Raw genomic sequence first — 20661 nt, forward strand, 5'->3', positions numbered from 1 at the left:
AGGGCTTTAAAAAAACATTTGATTGATTGATAACTGACTACTATTCTAAAGTATTTTCATTGTCCTTTTCAAATCACTCACTCGCTGAATTGTCCTCCCTCTGCGATATACCTTCCTCTCTCCATCATCAGATAAGAAGCGGAGTCTGGAGGAGAGGTAGAGCTAAAACAAAGGAACTGTTTTACCTTTAGCATACAGCAGGGGAAGTTTGGCTACATGTGTGACCGCTGCACAGTGCATAGTAAACAGTCGGGGAGCCAATGTACTACAGTATATGTTCTGGCAAAGCTTTGGTAGCAGGGTAGAGTGGTTCAAATATGTCAAACGTTGAGTCAACAACCTATTTTAAAGGCTAAAACATAATCTTCTTATCTTCAATACAACACAAAACACTGGGAAAGATCAACCAGTATTTATCAAGTTGAGCCGTTTTCAACACTAAACACATTGGCCGTCACCCTTAAAAATACTACAGACACTACAGAAGTATTATGGTTGGATGTTTAATGACAAATTGGTTTAGAAAACAATAAATCAAAGGCGGTGAGCAATGACAAGGATTTTCTGACGATCTTCTTGAAGATATAAAACTAAAAACTAATTCCAAATACGATACAGTATACATACTGCAGTGTAGTCCAACTGCCAAAACAGCAGCATATTTTCGTGCACAGTTAGGCCTACTGTACAAAGGCATGGGTGGTTATGAGGGCAGAAAATGTTCACCAAGCAGAGAGATTATTTAATTGGCCTCTTCAGTTTAAAGAAGTGTTTTCCAACTCTAGTAATGTGTCATAGGGAAGAGAGGTTCCCAACTCCAGTCCTTGAGTACCCCCAACCGCGTACATTTTTGTTGTAGCCCCAAACAAACTAACCTGATTCAACTCATTGAGGTCTTGATGATTAGTTGAATCAGGTGTGCTTGTCCGTGGCTACAATTCAAATGTGTGCTGTTGGGGGTACTTGAGGACTGGAGTTGGGAAACACTGATGAGTACCCTCATTCTTCCCTATGACAAACTATCACTCTCCACCTGTCCCACACACACACACACACACACACACACACACACACACACACACACACACACACACACACACACACACACACACACACACACACACACACACACACACACACACACACACACAAACAAAGAAGGCGGATACACATACACCCTGGCTCACTGCTGGTCTTCATAGAACACCTTGGCCATGGCTATGCCCACTTTCTGCACCTTCGTGTCCTTAGCCTCTGGCCCCATGTTGGCCCGGGCCTGGCCTACCCAGTATTGCTCTGTACGGCTCTGAAAGTCTTCCAGCGCCTCACCTGGCTGCACTGGGGGGTGATCCTCCTCATCTGTAAACGCATACACCACACAGAAGAGAGTGTTACTGCTGGTGTCAACACTACTGCGACTGACATTGTGTTTAGACAGCACTGTCCCTTGAGGCTTTCTATAAGAGGCTTTTGGCTTCGGCTTTGATGCAACCTGTTCACTGCTCTAGTGGAGAAGTACATTCTCTGATATACTACGGCTTTCAGCCAATCAGCATTTAGGGCTCGAACCACCCAGTTGATATAGCCTGATATACCACAGCTTTCAGCCAATCAGCACCATTGAACACATGAAGAGCAGAATAAAGTAGGGTTAGAAACATACACCGAAAAGAATAAAGGGATATTTCTCATTTACCCTGTTCGTCACTTTCTTCTTCAGATTCCTCCCCTTCGTCATCACCTCCTTTAGCCTCCTCTTCATCCCCCTCCTCATCGTCCTCTGACTCAGACCAGTCATCCAGCCACTCTTGGGTCTCTACAGAGAGAAGGGGTCAGTGTGATCAGGAAGTCAACCTCTATCCCACAGAAACACACGGACAGAAAAGCCCAGTTTCCCTCTTACTTACTGGGGTCCATCTCGACCAGCACCTCCCACTGGTCCATCTTGTGGAGGTCCAGACAGTACAGGTCGTTGAGGGTGAACTGGCGGTCACCCACTTCAAACATGCCCCCGTACAAATACAGCTTCCCATATTTCACTGTTGCCATGGCACTGGAGCGAGCACAGGGCTCGACAAGGATGGCCGAGGCACCTTCCTCACCTTCCTCCTCTTCCTCACTCTCTTCCTCCACCTGTGTCCCGGGGATTATTTCCTTGATAGTCATGACTGTTCCGTCTTCAGTGACGATCTCCTTGATGACCTCCACAGGTCCCTGTGCTGCTGCTCCTTCCTCCTCCTGACCCTCCCCTGACCCCTCCCCTATCTCCCCTTCCTTCTTCCCCCGTCGACGCTTCTTCTTCTCCGACTTACAGCCCTGGACAAGGGGAGGGAAAAACAGGTCAACAACAATAATATTAACACAGCTGCTTACAAATTCTCCAATTAAACATTATATCTACTGTATGTGCCAAAATAGAAGGTTCCAGCAGTTACCTTGAGCTGAGCAGGGAACCAGCGGTGCTTGTTGATGTCATACAGGTAAAGGTCGTTGTAGAAGTCCCCCTCCAGAGTCTCATCTTCCTCCTCGTCACACACCCCTCCGAAGAGCAGCGCCCGGCCCGTGGGCCCCACAGCCAGGGAGAAGCCCGACCGGGCGGGTGGCTTGGAGCCTGAGGGACTCACCCGGGACCACAACCACTTCTCTGAAAGGGACAGGGAGAAAATAAACATGAGGAACAATGTCATGTGAATAGAAATCCCATTGCCCTGCGTTTTCTTTGTCCAGGCTAGTCTGTAGCCAATAGTAAGTATAAGCCTGAGCATCACTGTACCTTGTTCTTCTTTGCCATCTCTCTTGAGGAGAAACATGTCAGAGTGGATGGTTCCCTTTTCCACATCTTTCTTAGCTTTCTAATAGGGAACAATAAAAACACAACTTTGATTCAAATGTCATGGAGTCATTCAAAGACTTGCTGCATATCTCTCAATATCATATCAAATTAACATGAGCAAACTTAAGAACCTGTTGTGCACACACACACACACCACTTTGGAGTATCCTCCGTAGATGATGACCCCGGAGCCATCGGGGGTAGAGGTCATCTGGCAGGCTGAACGAGGGGAGGGGCCAGTGCCGGAGGGGGAGAGGCGACTCCAGGTGAAGGAGTCCAGACTGAAGGCGTGTACATCGTTGTAGTAGATAAAATCCCTGCAAGATAAGAAGTACACTATCAACAAAATAATCTAGTTCATTTTGCATATTTCATGCAGCGGCTGCATCTCATATTGTGATAAGTTTGACCTCCATAAAGCTAGCCAGAAGGTTCTCTTTCCTCTCCTCTTATTTCCTACAATTACTCTGCCTATCACCTCTCCTTAACTGACACGATAGCTCCTCCCATCATCTCTCCTTACCTAGCACTTTCGTGGAAGCCTCCGAACACCAGCAACTGCCTCTTACTCAGGACCATACGATGTCCACTCCTACCAGAGGGGGCACCTGGAACCCTGGGTTGCAGACACAACACTTGAACTCACACACACTGACACAAACAGGTTCATCTAGTAGCATCTCAAACATACGTTTAACACACTATTACTACTACAGCAATATGGCTCCCTCACTTGATCTGCTCCCAGGTGTTTGTGGAGAGGTGAAGAACCCAGAGATCTTTATAGTGGTAGAACTGCTCCCCGTCAGGAGACGCAAACTCCCCTCCAAACAACCACAGCTGCCCCCCTGCCTGGGGAACTACCACCGCCTGCAGAGAGAGAGAAAGAGAGACAGAGAAAGGAGAGAGAGAGAGAGAAAGATGGAAGGGAGAGAGAGTTATTAGGTAGATATCATCTACTCTGGCAATCTCTCAAATCTCTTCATAGCTGTATCAAAGGTATAGTCTGTCCTCTGGTGTCCAAAAGGGAGAATGACAGCACAATGGGCAGGCTGCCACCTGAGACCCGCAGTGAGAGAAATCACTCATCCACAACAGAGAAAATGTGAAAAATAAAATGTGTCAGTAAAGGTGTGACATGCCTTTGAGTTCCCCAAAAGTAGAACAAAGGTGTGAAAAAGTTACCCTGAGCTGTCTAAGTGACTATAAATAGTAAAGGTAGAATCCTGAAAGAACGCAGGGGGGATCTGGTGAGCTCTGTAAAGTACAAGGATGCAAACTGGTGAGGGCCCAAAAAGTTGAAACAAATGTTTTGCACGGAAACCCACGAGAAATCGATGGAAATGTTCTGAGTGGGGTTGTCTCTCTGCATTTAGATATATTCATACGGATACTGTACATTTTTACATCCACTGTGTATCAACTGTATATCAACTGTATATCAACCATATACCCACTGTATAGCAACCATATACCCACTGTATATCGACTGTATAGCAACCGTATACCCACTGTATATCAACGTATACCCACTGTATACCGACTGTATATCAACCATATACCCAGTGTATATCAACGTATACCCACTGTATACCGACTGTATATCAACCGTATACCCAGTGTATATCAACGTATACCCACTGTATATCAACCATATACCCAGTGTATATCTACCAGATACCCACTGTATATCAACCAGATACCCACTGTATATCAACCAGATACCCACTGTATACTGACTGTATATCAACCATATACCCACTGTATACTGACTGTATATCAACCAGATACCCACTGTATACTGACTGTATATCAACCATATACCCACTGTATACTGACTGTATATCAACCAGATACCCACTGTATACTGACTGTATATCAACCATATACCCACTGTATACCGACTGTATATCAACCAGATACCCACTGTATACTGACTGTATATCAACCATATACCCACTGTATACTGACTGTATATCAACCATATACCCACTGTATACCCAGTGTATATCTACCAGATACCCACTGTATATCAACCAGATACCCACTGTATATCAACCAGATACCCACTGTATATCAACCAGATACCCACTGTATACCGACTGTATATCAACCAGATACCCACTGTATACTGACTGTATATCAACCATATACCCACTGTATACCCAGTGTATATCAACCACATACCCACTGTATATCAACCCTATACCCACTGTATATCAACCATACACCCACTGTATATCAACCGTACACCCACTGTATACCGACTGTATATCAACCAGATACCCACTGTATATCAACCGCATACCCACTGTATACCAACCGTATACCCATGGTATATCAACCAGGTACCCGCTGTATATCAACCGTATACCCACGGTATATCAACCGTATATCCACGGTATATCAACCGTATATCCACGGTATATCAACCGTATACCCACTGTATATCAACCCTATACCCACTGTATATCAACCATACACCCACTGTATATCAACCGTACACCCACTGTATACCGACTGTATATCAACCAGATACCCACTGTATATCAACCGCATACCCACTGTATACCAACCGTATACCCATGGTATATCAACCAGATACCCACTGTATATCAACCGCATACCCACTGTATATCAACCGTATACCCACGGTATATCAACCGTATACCCACGGTATATCAACCGTATATCCACGGTATATCAACCGTATACCCACTGTATATCAACCGTATACCCACTGATTATTTGTATATCTGCTCATTCTCTTATAGCTCTATGCTCACTCTACCTAATTGTATATCATGTATGTAAACTTTGTTTAAATGCTGCTGTCTATATTCTGTCTATAAATATTGTCTATCACTAGCAGCACCATATCACTAAGTACAGTGGGGCAAAAAAGTATTTAGTCAGCCACCAATTGTGCAAGTTCTCCCACTTAAAAAGATGAGAGAGGCCTGTAATTTATCATAGGTACACTTCAACTATGACAGACAAAATGAGAAAAAAAATCAAGAAAATCACATTGTAGGATTTGTAATTAATTTATTTGCAAATTATGGTGGAAAATAAGTATTTGGTCAATAACAAAAGTTTATCTCAATACTTTGTTATATACCCTTTGTTGGCAGTGATAGAGGTCAAACGTTTTCACACACTGTTGCTGGTATTTTGGCCCATTCCTCCATGCAAATCTCCTCTAGAGCAGTGATGTTTTGGGGCTGTTGCTGGGCAACATGGACTTTCAACTCCCTCCAAAGATTTTCTATGGGGTTGAGATCTGGAGACTGGTTAGGCCACTCCAGGACCTTGAAATGCTTCTTACGAAGCCATTCCTTCATTGCCTGGGCAGTGTGTAAGGGATCATTGTCATGTTGAAAGACCCAGCCATGTTTCATCTTCAATGCCCTTGCTGATGGAAGGAGGTTTTCACTCAAAATCTCACGATACATGGCCCCATTAATTCTTTCCTTTACACGGATCAGTCATCCTGGTCCCTTTGCAGAAAAACAGCCCCAAAGCATGATGTTTCCACCCCCATGCTTCACAGTAGGTATGGTGTTCTTTGGATGCAACTCAGCATTCTTTGTCCTCCAAACACGACGAGTTGAGTTTTTACCAAAAAGTTATATTTTGGTTTCATCTGACCATATGACATTCTCCCAATCTTTTTCTGGATCATCCAAATGCTCTCTTGCAAACTTCAGACGGGCCTGGACATGTACTGGCTTAAGCAGGGGGACACATCTTGCACTGCAGGATTTGAGTCCCTGGCGGCGTAGTGTGTTACTGATGGTAGGCTTTGTTACTTTGGTCCCAGCTCTCTGCAGGTCAATCACTAGGTCCCCCCGTGTGGTTCTGGGATTTTTGCTCACCGTTCTTGTGGTCATTTTGACCCCATGGGGTGAGATCTTGCGTGGAGCCCCAGATTGAGGGAGATTATCAGTGGTCTTGTATGTCTTCCATTTCCTAATAATTGCTCCCACAGTTGATTTCTTCAAACCAAGCTGCTTACCTATTGCAGATTCAGTATTCCCAGCCTGGTGCAGGTCTACAATTTTGTTTCTGGTGTCCTTTGACAGCTCTTTGGTCTTGGCCATAATGGAGTTTGGAGTGTGACTGTTTGAGGTTGTGGACAGGTGTCTTTTATACTGATAACAAGTTCAAACAGGTGCCATTAATACAGGTAACGAGTGGAGGACAGAGGGGCCTCTTAAAGAAGAAGTTACAGGTCAATGAGAGCCAGAAATCTTGCTTATTTGTAGGTGACCAAATACTTATTTTCCACCATAATTTGCAAATAAATTCATTCAAAATCCTACAATGTGATTTTCTGGATTTTTTTTTCTCATTTTGTCTGTCATAGTTGAACTTTTTTGCCCCACTGTAACATTCAGAGTACGTGTAAATGTACTTGTCGAATAAAGGGGATTCTGATTTTCCTAACAATGTGATACCAGGCCAACTATAACAATACCTAGTAGTATGGTGATCCACCCCCTCAGATTGAGTTTAGAATTATATTGATTAGACATATGCATCCTACTTCGAAGCATCTCTTTGAGTAGGCTATCTATCCCTTTTCCCTGCGCCATCCAAATGTGTGTATAGCCAAGGTACCATGGTGTTCGTTAGCCAGGTAACATGACTAAACAAGGTTGTTTGTTATGAAACCAAAAACTCGCAAAATGGCCTGCTTGTCCTTAGAGGTGAAATCAAAAGATACCTATCCACTTTGCTCACCCTGGGAGCTGCTCTAATAATTAAACAAATTTAACAACAGAAACCCCATGACTGTCTGCACTCCCCAACTCGCCATTGCAGCTAAATAACATTTTCAAAACTTATGGAGATGCGCAAAGAACAGACGGAGTGAAGCAGCTGAGTAGGCGAATGGCTGGTTAGGGGGACGCGGGTAACTGCTCACATCAGACACACGTGATATTGGATGAAGCACTCATTTTGATATAACATATCTGACATCACGCTCGGAACTCCGTTTGATATTCAATTTGTAGGACGCGTACGGTAGGGATGCATCCTGTACTCGTTAGAGAGAGAGAAGGCAGTAATCGCAGAGGGAGAAGATCTGCTTGCGCTCTCTCTTTTCTAGCTTAATGTGTGATACACTCTAGGTCTGCACACTCTGATCCGCTAAGGTGTTGATCTATTTTGAGATCTAAACGGCGGATATCGTCGAAAAGAGACATGTTTGCATCCCTGAAAGAAAACGGAGGTGGTGGTAGAGATGGTGGTTGAAAGGAGGTACATAGTTACCTGGTGAGCACAGCGTCGTGGAGGAGGGTTGGGGATGTCTGACTTCACCCAGGTGTTTTTCTTTATGTTATAGAAGAACAGGTCATTGTAGAGGTACGTCTGGAAGGAAGAAAATTAACCCACTGTCAACCCTATTCATCCAAAGTCAATAAGGATTAATAACAGACAAAAAAATATGAATATAAATACAAAAATACATTAATAAATATATGAATACATTAATAAATGTATGAATATAAAGGCTCCCGAGTGGTGCAGCGGTCTAAGACACTGCTTCTCAGTGCTAGAGGCATCACTACAGACCCTGGTTCGATTCCAGGCTGTATCACAACCAGCCGTGATTGGGAGTCCCATAGGGCGGCACACAATTGGCCCAGTGTCGTCCTGGTTAGGGTTAGGCCGGTGTAGGCAGTCATTGTAAATAAGAATGTGTTCTTAACTGACTTGCCTAGTTAAATAAAAAAATAAAAAGGTGTTCAGCATATACTATATATACAAAATTATTTGGACACCCCTTCAAATTAGTGGATTTGACAATGCTGACAGGTGTATAAAATCGAGCACACAGCCATGCAATCTCCAAAGACAAACATTGGCAGTAGAATGGCCTTGCTGAAGAGCTCAGTGACTTTCAATGTGGCCCCTTCATAGGATTCCACCTTTCCAACAAGTCAGTTCATCAAAATGCTGTGCTGTTATTGCGAAGTGAAAACATCCAGGACCAACAACGGCTCAGCCGCGAAGTGCTAGGGCAGACAAGCTCACAGAATGAGACTGTAAGCTTGAGTGCTGAAGCGCGTAAAGATCGTCTGTCCTCAATTGCAACGCTCACTAGAGTTCCAAACTGCCTCGGGAAGCAACATCAGCACAATAACTGTTTGTCAGGAGTTTCATGAAATGGATTTCCACACAAGCCTAAGATCACCATGCGCAAGAGGTGTAAAGCTCGCCGCCATTGGACTCTGGAGCAGTGGAAACGTGTTCTCTGGAGTGATGATTCACGTTTCACCATCTGGCAGTCTGACAGACGAATGCATAGTGCAAACTGTAAAGTTTGGTGGAGGAGGAAAAATGGTCTGGGGCTGTCTTTCAAGGCCCCTTAGTTCCAGTGAAGGGAAATCTTAACGCTACAGCATGCAATGACATTCTAGACGATTCTGTGCTTCCAACTTTATGGCAACAGTTCGGGGAAGGCCCTTTCCCTGGTTCAGCATGACAATGCCCCCGTGCACAAAGCGAGGTCCATACAGAAATGGTTTGTCGAGATCGGTGTGGAAGAACTGGCCTGCTCAAAGCCCTGATCTCAACCCCATCGAACACCTTTGGGATTAATTGGAATGACGACTACGAGCCAGGCCTAATCGTCCAACATCAGACTTCACTAATGCTCGTGGCTGAATGGAAGCACATACCTGCAGCAATGTTCCAACATCTAGTGGAAAGCCTTCCCAGAAGAGTGGAGGCTGTTATAGTAGCAAAGGAGGGACCAACTCCATTTTAAAGCCCATGACTTTGGAATGAGATGTTCGACGAGCAGGTGACCACATGCTTTAGGTCATGTAGTGTATATGAATCATACCTTTTTGCCATTGAAGAACTCGCCTCCAAACAAGATCAGCTCATCCTTGTCGGGGTGTGCTGACAGTGAGGCGTTCAACCTGAGTGATGAGACAAACAGGATACCACTACTATCAAATCAAATCACATTTTAATGGTCGCATACAAATATTTAGCAGATGTTATTGCAGGTGTAGCAAAATGCTTGTGACACCTGGCTGTGAAATCTCCTAACACCTGGCTCTGACTTGAGCTGCCACACCTAACACCAGGCTCATGTTCAGTAGGCACGAAACAGCAAAGGTTTTGAAATGAAAACAAATTGAAAACGAGACAATTCTTATTGTACAAGATCAGCCATAGTAACTCCCTGGTTTCAACACATTTTCTCCAGTTTTGTGCCCATTGAACATGATCCAGGTAAACACCTATCAACATCTAGGACAGAGTAGTGGGTCACCTGGGTGAGGGGGGCGGGCAGGCGGTCTCCACAACTGTTGTCTTCTTTGCATCCAAGGACTGAAACTCAGCTATCAGCGCAGCCAGGTCCTCCTGTATCAATGCCAAAGGAAAACAACACAGCAGTGAACAACAGCTGAAACTATTCACTCTGTACAATGTCATGTGATTGAGTAGAAGTGAATTGACTTGGAATTTCACACACACGAATTTATGTAATTTTATGCTATAAAGACATTGTAATGTACTGTAGAACTATCTAGCTAGCTAATGTTAGTAGCCAGCAGTTGAAAGGGAGACAGACATGCCTAACGTTACCTCTTCTCGTTTAGACCGCTTTGAAATCTTTTTATCCATTTTGGCTGCTGTCTTCTCTGCTCCTTTCACTTTCTTTTGTTCTTTTTTACCCTTTTTGCCCATTTTTACAGGACAGTACTAGCTACAGATTAGCTTTGAATCAGAACCACATGGAAATTGTCCAGCTAAATAAACTCACATGTACTTCCACAGATAAGCGCGGTTCACTTCCGGCAACAACAGCGAAGTGACATAGAAACATGTCTATTGTGAATAGTGCCACCTGTTGCACTGGATGTAGTACAAACTCACTCCAAGTAAAATGAGAAGCAGGTTTAGACTCTAGAAATAGTTAGTTCGTGAAAAACTGTAAATCTAAAAATAATACCAACTTGGAAAGTGTAGGCTAGTTCTGTGGACCAGTTATCTGGGAAGCATTGCAGATGTTAACTTCACACAATGAGTTCAGTAGATTATGCTACATTTAAAGAAATTATGTTTCAACTCATATTTGTATCATGTAAGACATAATGCCTGGTATTGTAAAGAAGTATGTTAAAGGGCACGTAAAAGGATTAAGCTCATTGTTTTTAGAGAGGACAAGCCTGTTGCATGTTGTAACATAATTAATTGAGTCCCAATCACACAGACCTATATCTATCGTACCCTGTCTTTCCATTCATCTTCTGCACATCTACCATTCCAGTGTTTAATTGCTATATTGTAATTACTTCGCCAGCATGGCCTATTTATTGCCTTAACTCCCTTATCTTACCTCATTTGCACTCACTGTATATAGACTTCTTGTCTTCTTTTTTGTTCTACTGTATTATTGACTGTATGTTTTGTTTATTCCATGTGTAACTCTGTGTTGTTTTATGTGTCAAATTGCTATGCTTTATCTTGGCCAGGTCGCAGTTGCAAATGAGAACTTGTTCTCAACTAGCCTACCTGGTTAAATAAAGGTGAAAAATAATAATAATAAAAATATATATACAGTGCCTTGCGAAAGTATTCGGCCCCCTTGAACTTTAAATGTCGTTCCACTTCATGATTGTGTCCCACTTGTTGTTGATTCTTCACAAACAAAATACAGTTTTATATCTTTATGTTTGAAGCCTGAAATGTGGCAAAAGGTCGCAAAGTTCAAGGGGGCCGAATACTTTCGCAAGGCACTGTATATTCCTCCTGGTGGTGTATAATTTAACATCACCTTCAACTTGATGAAACGAGCGTCAGTTTACTGTTGAAACCCTGTGACAGGCATAGACCATGTTCACCCAGCAGGCTTCATGTATGGCTCTCACACAAAATGTCTAATCTTGATGTTGTTTTTGGCCTCTGCCTTCCTTGGTTTCCCTTTGAGTCCTGCCCTGATCTACGGTTGTAGCATTGAGGTATAACAATTTATTCTGGGAACCTTAAGGAACATGGTCAGTATGTCAGCATGCACGCGGAAGTTAGCTGATAGGATGGTTGGTCAGATAAGGTTAGTCACATTAGGCAAGTAGTACCGGTGCATCAAGTCTGACATCAACAACTTCTATCCCCAAGCAATACTAGTGGTAAATAACTAACAAAATAGCTACATGGACGGAGTTGACCTTGTATCTTTACTTACCTTTTATTCCAATATTTGCACTGTTTCTATGCCCTCTCACAGGGCCCTACACACTCACACACACGGTCACTCCAACACACACACACACACACACACACACAAACACTCACTCCTAATAAAATCTTGGATACAGAGCATTGGTAAGGAATTTTCTTTTTTAGGACACACCACTTGTTTTTCCATACATTGAGCGTGTAGAAGGGGCTCGGGCATTGGATACTCAATGGCCTTGAGTGGCAAGTCTGTCACATTCAGATTCAGCCACTCACAGGCCAGAGCCAGAGGGTCATGGCTTCTTGGTGAGGATGGCAAATCTCCTCATTCACTTGGGTCAAAAGATCCCTGCGTAAAGATAGCTGCCTGGGCTGGTTGTAAAGCAGGAGAGTGATCTCTGCCAACCAAAGCTTCCCTGGTCATCGAAGGGGTCTCGAAGATTAGGGATAAGCCCTGTTCCCTCACTCTGTTTACTGGAGTGGGGACTATTAGGCATATAGTGGTAAGGCGTTATGCTTGCCAAGGGTGTGCTAGTGCTTTCACCCCTCGTGGTGCATTTTCCCCACGTGGGGATGGAGTCTCTAAAAACCCTTACAGGATTGTCACCTCTAACAGTCTGGGAGTCAGTCTGGATCGATGCGAGAAGCGGGGTCTCTAGAGGCTGGAATAAGCTAGTGCCTGCGTGTCATGCGCACCCAAGTGTGTAATAAATCTGCAGAGGGGGAAGAGAGTGTGTCCCAGTAAATGGGGTACTTCGAAAAAGAGTGAAAACATGCTCAATACTCATGGATTGTGCCCTAGTGAGTGGCGACAGGTATGGCCATAACATGTCACCATGCTGGGCTATGTGCAAGAGAGAAATGACGTAATAATGGAATGACGTAAGACGTCAGATGGTGTAGCTAAAAGAAAGAAGGAAACATGCTGGTTTCCCAGATGTCCTAATCCCGAGCAGTAGAGCAGCTACAGTATGTGTCTGGTCTGTCTTGGCTCTAAAATATTGTGGAAGTAGAGTGTGCCTTGACTGCGCTTACCAAGCGCAAGTGTAAAAACAGGACGAGGAAAAGACCCGAGCGTTGTGGACTCGCAAATAACCGATAGCTGTCTGGGGCTCTGACACCTTCTCTCTTTTTAACCAGAAAGTAGAAGTAACTGTACTGATAGTACTGAGCTCAATAGATAGGGTTCTCCATCAATAGAGCAGAGTTTCCATTGGCTTGTCAAAAAATCCCCAAAACTAAGTGGGCTGCAGATGCAGGATCTTAATTTGAGCCAGTTTGCTACAGAAGGAAAGTTCTCCTGCAAATGTGATCAAATTTAGATCCTACACCTGTAAGGGAGTTTCATGGGTGAGCCAACAAAAACCTGTTCCCCTGTTAAATAAATTAAAACTGAGCTAATGAGTGACAGGAAGCCACAGAGTGAATGGGGAAGTGTTAGGTTCCCATGTTACATTTACATGCCTTGTTCACCTAGAGTGATGGGAACCGATAAGATCAGAGGGAATGCGGGTATGCTGACTTTCGCCCCTGGCTGAAACCTGACAAGGCTCTGAGGGTAGAGTCTAAAGGGCTCTACACAGGCTAAGCAAAGGGAGCCGACGGAGTCCCTTTGCGTTGCATTCCAAAAATTCAGCTGCACAAATGTATGTACAAATACGCCGAGAGCGATGCAAACAAACCTCCATTGCTCCATTTGCTGTGTAAATGTTAAAACTGTGTAAATTAAGGGACGATGGCACTTGGGAATGAAGTGCAGCTCCTCCATTTTCTCATGTGAGCAAGGCCACGAAAGTGAGCTGCAAGTGATATAAAAGTGATATAAAAAAGTGCACCGTGCCTCCCCACTCACTGCCTTTTCAGACGGAGAGGGAGATAAATGGCTCACGTTAAACCTAAGAGAGAGAGTGTGTAAGGCAGGGAGGCGTAGGCTTTGCGCGCTATCTTCCGCCGCTGCCAGTGCTGCGTCCTAGGAGAGCGGACATGCTGAGTCTAAAGAGGGCTACACAGTCTTAGCAAACGGAGCCGACGGAGGTCCGTTTCCATCGCGTTCCAAAAATTCAGCCACACCACACACGTACGTAGAAATATGTAAAGAGCGACGCAAACCGACTTCCATCTGCTCCGTTTGTGTACAGTGTAGCACCTGTGCAGCTCACTTTCATGGCCTTGCTCACATGGAAAAACGGAGGAGCTGCACTTTATCCCCAAGTGCCATCATCCCAAAGCCAGTTTGTTGTTCCCTCCAGTGTTGCCAACTCCTCAGTAAGGAAAGTAGCTATTGGCTGTCCTAAAAGTCCCTAGAAGTTGTTAATTAAATGAGCCATCGCCGAATTTGCATAATTGGCCATGTGCATGTAATTGTGATGGATGCAGTAGGAGAGAGGAATAACATCATGGGAGAGACAAAAAGTGAGTAAAAAAACACCCGAAATATGTTTAGAACCACAAATGAACTCTCTTCTGTTTCTTCTTGGGGGGTTTTTAATGTCACAATTCCAACCCTCCTCCTTTATCCGGGCTTGGGACCGCCAAAAGTGACCCAAAAGAGACACTCTGGCAGAGTTACTTAGTTTTCTATTTCATTTTTTATTTTATTTTTTTGTTTTTAAGTTTAGTTTTTTTAGTTTGGTTTGTAACCTTATGGTCCACTTAGGAGCCTACAACAAGTCACAGTAAAACATGAACATTTTTAACCATAACATTTTATTTTATTTTTGTACAATCGACATTAACAATCTAAATGGACCAAAAATAGAAAATAGAAAAAATCTGTCAATGGCAATGTGAGACAACTATGGTAACTAGTCTGGCCCTAATTCAGGTTAATTGTTTTGTTTTTCCAGACCCTCCTCCACACACACAAAGGGTGTGCTGGCTCACAGAAAGAGTGGGTCATCATCATTTTGGTCAAGGCTCTCTATGGCAGGTTCAGCAACTGAAGGAGCTGACTTACATGAGTAAGCAGCTGATGTGCCAAAAAGCTGAAAAACATTATCAGGCAGCTTGTGCTCATAGCAAGCCTCACCAGACACCTTCAGTCCATATCGAATGTACAGGATGGAGTTAAGAGTCTGCAAGGAAATGTGTTTTCTATATAGCTTTTTACCACACTCATCTGGCTGAATACTCTCTCGACTTCAGCATTCGAGTGTGGCAAGGACAACACAGACACAGCATCCATGGCAAGTTCTTGAAACAGGTTGATATCAGCTGCATCCCTGAACACTCCAAAAGCCCAGTGTGTTTTTTGTCTCATTCCATTTACTAAGATGGATGGCACGTCATTGCTGGACAATCTTGTCTATCTCTGCAGGGAAGTAGCCAAGGAGCTTGGCTATTTTTCTTTTTCTCCAGGGCTCTTATTGTGCTTCAGAGTTTCCTCCACATTTAAAACTGACATGTACTGCAATGCTTCGATGTTGTCCGGCAGTCTCACCCTCAACTCATTACTGAGGGAGATGGTGAAGGCTACACACTGCTTTCGGACATTGTTTTCATCCTCAGGCACAAGGTGGAGCTTAGCTGCCTTTGACTCAAGAAGGTATCCAAGGTACGGTTTGGGACTGATGTATCCATCTATTGGCCCTTTGATTACATCAACATTTGCCAGTGGATTCAGCATCCTGCTGCTCACAGACTTGATCAGGCTAACCAAGCTGTCAAGTAGCTTAAGAGGATCTACTTGCTCTCCCTCAAAAGCCTTGATGGCCAACTGTACCTCACCCAGCACTGACTTTAAAAAATCAGATACAATATGTTTTGAGGATCACTGTACATGGAGTATAAAACCACAGCCATGTAGCAGTGTTCACTGGACTTGGTGACTGCGAAATGCAGCCTAAGCTCCTCCCACTGGTCCAAAATGCGTGAAACCGCAGGTTCAATGGAGAGCCAACGTGTGGCACACACCTTGGTTACCTGTAAAGGTTTCTCCACACAGTTTATGGTCTCATATATGGCCTTTTGTAGGCCTCCCTGCGCTTTGGAGACACTGAACCAGTTATAAGTCTCTCGTACCAAGTACTCCACACTACGGGGATGGTGTCATTGGAAGCATGACTTACAGCAAGCTGCAGAGTGGCACACACAGCGAATAAGAACCAGATATTTGAGACCATACTCCTCCTCCAGCACTTTATGGACCCCATTGTTAATCCCCGTCAAAACTGAGGCATTGTCAGTCCCTATCCCAAGGAGTTTCTCTTTTTTATTAAGACAACACTTCGAGGAAAGCCACAACAGCACAGGCTATAGATTTGGTATCTGTTCCACATGCCAGCATGGAACAGTGTTCAGCGATAGCTAATGCCATGGTGGCCTCAGCCTTTTTTGCAGAGCCAATTTTTTTAAACCATAAATGCAGCTTGTTTTGGGTGGAACTGTTATAAGACTTTGCCTTTTGAGTATGTTTTTGAGTTTTCATGTGTTTTTTTACATCACTAAGTTTGGTGTAGAAATCAGCCTTACAATACAGGCACTATGCCCAAGTATCATCTCCAATAAATGGCTTCAACCAGCCTCTGAATACATTTTTGAGTGTACAGTTTAGACTGAGACATGATGAGCCAGCCAGCTAGATGTTTAGCTTATGTCACAGAGGGGCACACACACAGTAGACAAGGTGAGTAAGTGACTGAGGCTGTGTGAGTCACATGCAGTGATTTATTTTTGTGCAGTGATTTATTTTAGACAAAGAACATTTTACATTTACATCCCGCCCTGAATGTAAGCGGGATCAGCCAGCGGCGGCTTCCAGCAAGCGTGATTCATTTGCAGTCTGGATGCGGAGGGGTGAACATCTGCTCTGACTGCAGCTGGGAGGGACTGAAGCGAGAGGACTGGGTGTGCTTTGGGACGGGGGTGGTGCCCACAGCAGCACCCGCTGCTTGTTGAGAAGAGTAAGAACAATACGTGCTTTTAAAAGTCTACAATAACACCAGAAAAAGTACTAGATTTGTCACTAGTGGATTTGTTGAAAATGTGTCGCTAGAGGGTTCTGAATAGTCGCTAAATATAGTGACGAAGTCGCTAAGTTAGCAACACTGGTTCCCTCCCGGTTGTGAGGCTGGAATGAGTTGTAGGACCCAACAGGCTGTGCCTTCTTTCTTATGTACAGTGCATTCGGAAAGTATTTAGACCTCTTCACTTTTTCCACATTTTGTTGCTTTAGAGAATTATTCTAAAATGGATGAAATAGTTGTTTTACCTCTGTCTCCACACAATACCCCACAATGAAAAAGCAAAAATAGGTTTTAGAAATTGTTGCAAATGTATGAAAAAGAAAAAAGGAAATCTAACATTTACATAAGTATTCAGACCATTTACTCAGTACTTTTGTTAAAGCACCTTTGGCAGTGATTACAGCCTCGTGTCTTCTTGGGTATGGCTGCACAGCTATCTATGCACAGCTATCTCTCTCCAGAGATGTTCACTCAGGTTAATGTGCGGGCTCTGGCTGAGCCACTCAAGGATATTCAGAGACTTGTCCCGAAGCAACTACTGCATTGTCATGGCTGTGTGCTTAGGGTTGTTGTCCTGTTGGAAGGTGAACCTTTGCCCCAGTCTGAGGTCATGAGTGCTCTGGAGCAGGTTTTCATAAAGGATCTCTCTGTACTTTGCATTGTTCATCTTTCCCTCAAACCTGACTAGTCTCCCAGTCCCTGCCGCTGAAAAACATCCCCACAGCATGATTCTGTCACCAGCAAGAATTCACCATAGGGATTGTGCCAGGTTTTCGCCAGACGTGACCCTTGGCATTCAGGCCAAAGAGTTCAATCTTGGTTTCATCAGACCAGATAATCTTGTTTCTCAAGGTCTGAGAGTACTTTATAGATGCCTTTCAGCAAACTCCATGGGGGCTTAAAATATGAATTTTACTGAGGAGTGTCTTCCGTCTGGCCACTCTACCATACAGGCCTGATTGTTGGAGTGCTGTAGAGATGGTTGTCCTTCTGGAAGGTTCTCCAATCTCAACAGAGGAACTCTAGAGCGACCATCGGGTTCTTGGTCACCTCCCTGACCAAGGCCCTTCTCCCCCGATTGCTCAGTTCGGCCGGCCGGCCAGCTCTAGAAAGAGTTTTGGTGGTTCCAAACTTCTTCCATTTAAGAACGATGGAGGGCACTGTGTTCTTGGGGATCTTCAATGCTGCAGAAATGTTTTGGTACCATCCCCCAGATCTGTGCCTCGACACGATCCTGTCTCTGAGCTCTACGAACAATTCCTTCGACCTCATGGCTTGGTTTTTGCTCTAACATTCACTGTCAACTGTGGGGCCTTATATAGCCAGTTGTGTGCCTTTCCAAATCATGTCTAATCAATTGAATTTAACACAGGTGGACTCCAAGTTGTAGAAACATCTCAAGGTTGATCAATGGAAACAGGATGCACCTGAGCTCAATTTAAAAAACAAACAAAATACCTTATTTATCTTTTATAAATTTGCTAAAATGAAGAAAAACAATCTGTTTTCGCTTTGTCATTATGGGGTGTGTAGATTGATGAGGAAAATGTTTTATTTAATCCATTTCAGAATAAGGCTGTAACCTAACAAAATGTGGGGGGAAAACTCTACTGCCATACGGCAGTGACATTGGGCCCAAACATTTCCTCCAGGAGGTCCACTTTTTCTTTGTCTGTCAACCTGGACAAACTTAATTGAAGTGCCTGCTCTCCCACCACAGCCAGGCTGATGGTACCACCACAGCCTTGGATGGCATTACGAGAGGTGCTGAGGTTTAGGTCTGTAATTATACAGAGCTCATCCCAAGCATCTGGATTCAGGGTGTCTGAATCCAGGTGATTCCCCACCTCCTCCAGTAACTCAAATCAAATTTGTATTGGTCACATACACATGGTTAGCAGGTGTTAATGCGAGTGTAGCGAAATGCTTGTGCTTCTAGTCCCGACAATGCAGTAATATCTAACAAGTAACCTAACAATCTAACTAAGCCAACAATCTAACTAAGCCAACAATAAAGAGGTCATGTTGAGTGCTCTGAATTATCTGGGCTGAGGATTTGTACATCTTCTGAAAAATGGAGGCAGAAAAGCATTCCATCTTTCCATGGAGGCAGGTACTGGTGTTGTTAGTAACACAACGCGTGGGGTGGAGGTGGTCAGACAGTGATGGCTCCACTGTGTGGGGTTGCAAAACCCGGATTCCTCCATATTTTGCATGTCCAGGCTAAGGGAGCGCCTAGCAAGGATCTCACTAGTAAGGAACTTTTCCCACGTGCCCTGAGGAAAGCTGGGACAGTGGGAAGCAGTTGTTTAACAGTGGCCATACGGGATGGGAGTCTTTTCCCATCGTACAGGTCCCTTACGAAATCTTGACACCCACCAAGGGAGCCGGCCACTCGATGCAGAGTCTGTCCGAGGCTCACTTTTAAACACTGAAGAGCCCAAACTTAAAGTTGGGAAGAGCAGCTCCCCCGTCCTGGGGGCAGGGAGACATAGAGACTTGAGAGAGAGGAAGAATCTATCTGCCCATGATGAATGGGGCGGCAGGAAAGAGAGGAGATCAGGAGTAATAGTGTTATCTGACTTGATAGGTGTTCCATTTCTTAAACATGAATGTTATCGCATATAGACCCATACACACAGGAGAAATAACCTGCTATTTCCTTGTTGCCCAGAGACAAGGCAAGCCGTGGTCACGCTCAATTACTCATCTAAGCAATATCCCTTTCTCTCTCCCACAGACAAGCAGACACACTAATTTTACAATGACAGCCACCGCTTTCAAATCTAATGGTGGACATTAATTGCGTCCAGATTGCCCTGTCCTTGTATGATGAGTAAGACTGGTTATTGAGGGAGAGTAGGCGTGGGATATAAAGTGAAGGCATCTCCATGGTGATGATACCAGGCCGTAGCACCTGCCAATTCTGCCCACTGGGTTATCCTCAGTGACATGTAGGGAAATGTTGTACTGGAGGTAACATATAAATAAAATGTCATGTGATAAGGAAGTGGTGATATCTGTATGATAATGTTATGTGATAACATCATCACACTACCTGTGTTAGCCTGTCATATATGATGAAATACACTAAACTGGCACAATGTGGCAGGACTAATAATGCAACTATGAATGGTATTGGAATGAGAATCTGACTGCAATGATAGTCGGGGCTCGATAGGTAGAGCTCTTTTGCAAAATAATTGTTTGAAATCATTCAATGAATTGATTTTAAGACATGCTGTAAATCATGATTTATGGAGGAAAAAATGTGCACACATTCACACTTCTCCTTTATTGTATTTCCAAGAACTTGTAAACCCCTTTTTCAAGGGTAGGCGTATTGTAATATTACAAAAAGGAAAGTGCATGTTCTTTCCCCTTTCCTGCCCCATGGACCACATGACTGCTCCGTGCCTTCTACTCCTACCTCCTGACTGACTACTAACCTTTTTCTGTGAAGGCGGCATTGTGAGATTTGTGTGAGAGCGTGTTTGTGCTCGAGCGTGGATGTTGGTAGCTCAGAGGGTAGACACAGACTTTATCACAAGCTCCACACACACACACACACACACACACTCTCCTCCATGCCTCCCCTGTTCCCTCTAATGAAGATGGACAGAAATCTGCTTTGCAAACTATGAGTGCTTCCTTTAA

The 20661-nt window shown here is 44.1% G+C and overlaps 1 protein-coding gene and 1 long non-coding RNA gene across 2 annotated transcripts; one reads left to right on the plus strand and one right to left on the minus strand.

Annotated features, from left to right (window-relative positions):
- Positions 1–961: 961 nt before the first annotated feature.
- Positions 962–10654, minus strand: klhdc4 (kelch domain containing 4). Its single transcript, XM_052465655.1, has 12 exons — positions 10448–10654; positions 10131–10222; positions 9693–9771; positions 8114–8212; positions 3567–3703; positions 3357–3449; positions 2988–3150; positions 2774–2852; positions 2436–2644; positions 1908–2316; positions 1697–1816; positions 962–1359 (listed from the first exon to the last, which is right to left on the minus strand). The coding sequence occupies exons 1-12, from the start codon at positions 10547–10549 to the stop codon at positions 1184–1186; spliced, it is 1758 nt and encodes a 585-aa protein (XP_052321615.1). The 5' UTR covers positions 10550–10654; the 3' UTR covers positions 962–1183.
- Positions 10655–13371: 2717 nt separating this feature from the next.
- On the plus strand, positions 13372–16559 carry LOC118396126 (uncharacterized). The gene is made up of 2 exons (XR_004828133.2): positions 13372–14452; positions 14887–16559. It is a non-coding gene; the product is annotated as an uncharacterized LOC118396126 (long non-coding RNA).
- The last annotated feature ends 4102 nt before the right edge of the window (positions 16560–20661 follow it).

This window comes from Oncorhynchus keta, chromosome 17, assembly GCF_023373465.1.
Source record: "Oncorhynchus keta strain PuntledgeMale-10-30-2019 chromosome 17, Oket_V2, whole genome shotgun sequence".
Classification (NCBI taxonomy): domain Eukaryota; kingdom Metazoa; phylum Chordata; class Actinopteri; order Salmoniformes; family Salmonidae; genus Oncorhynchus; species Oncorhynchus keta.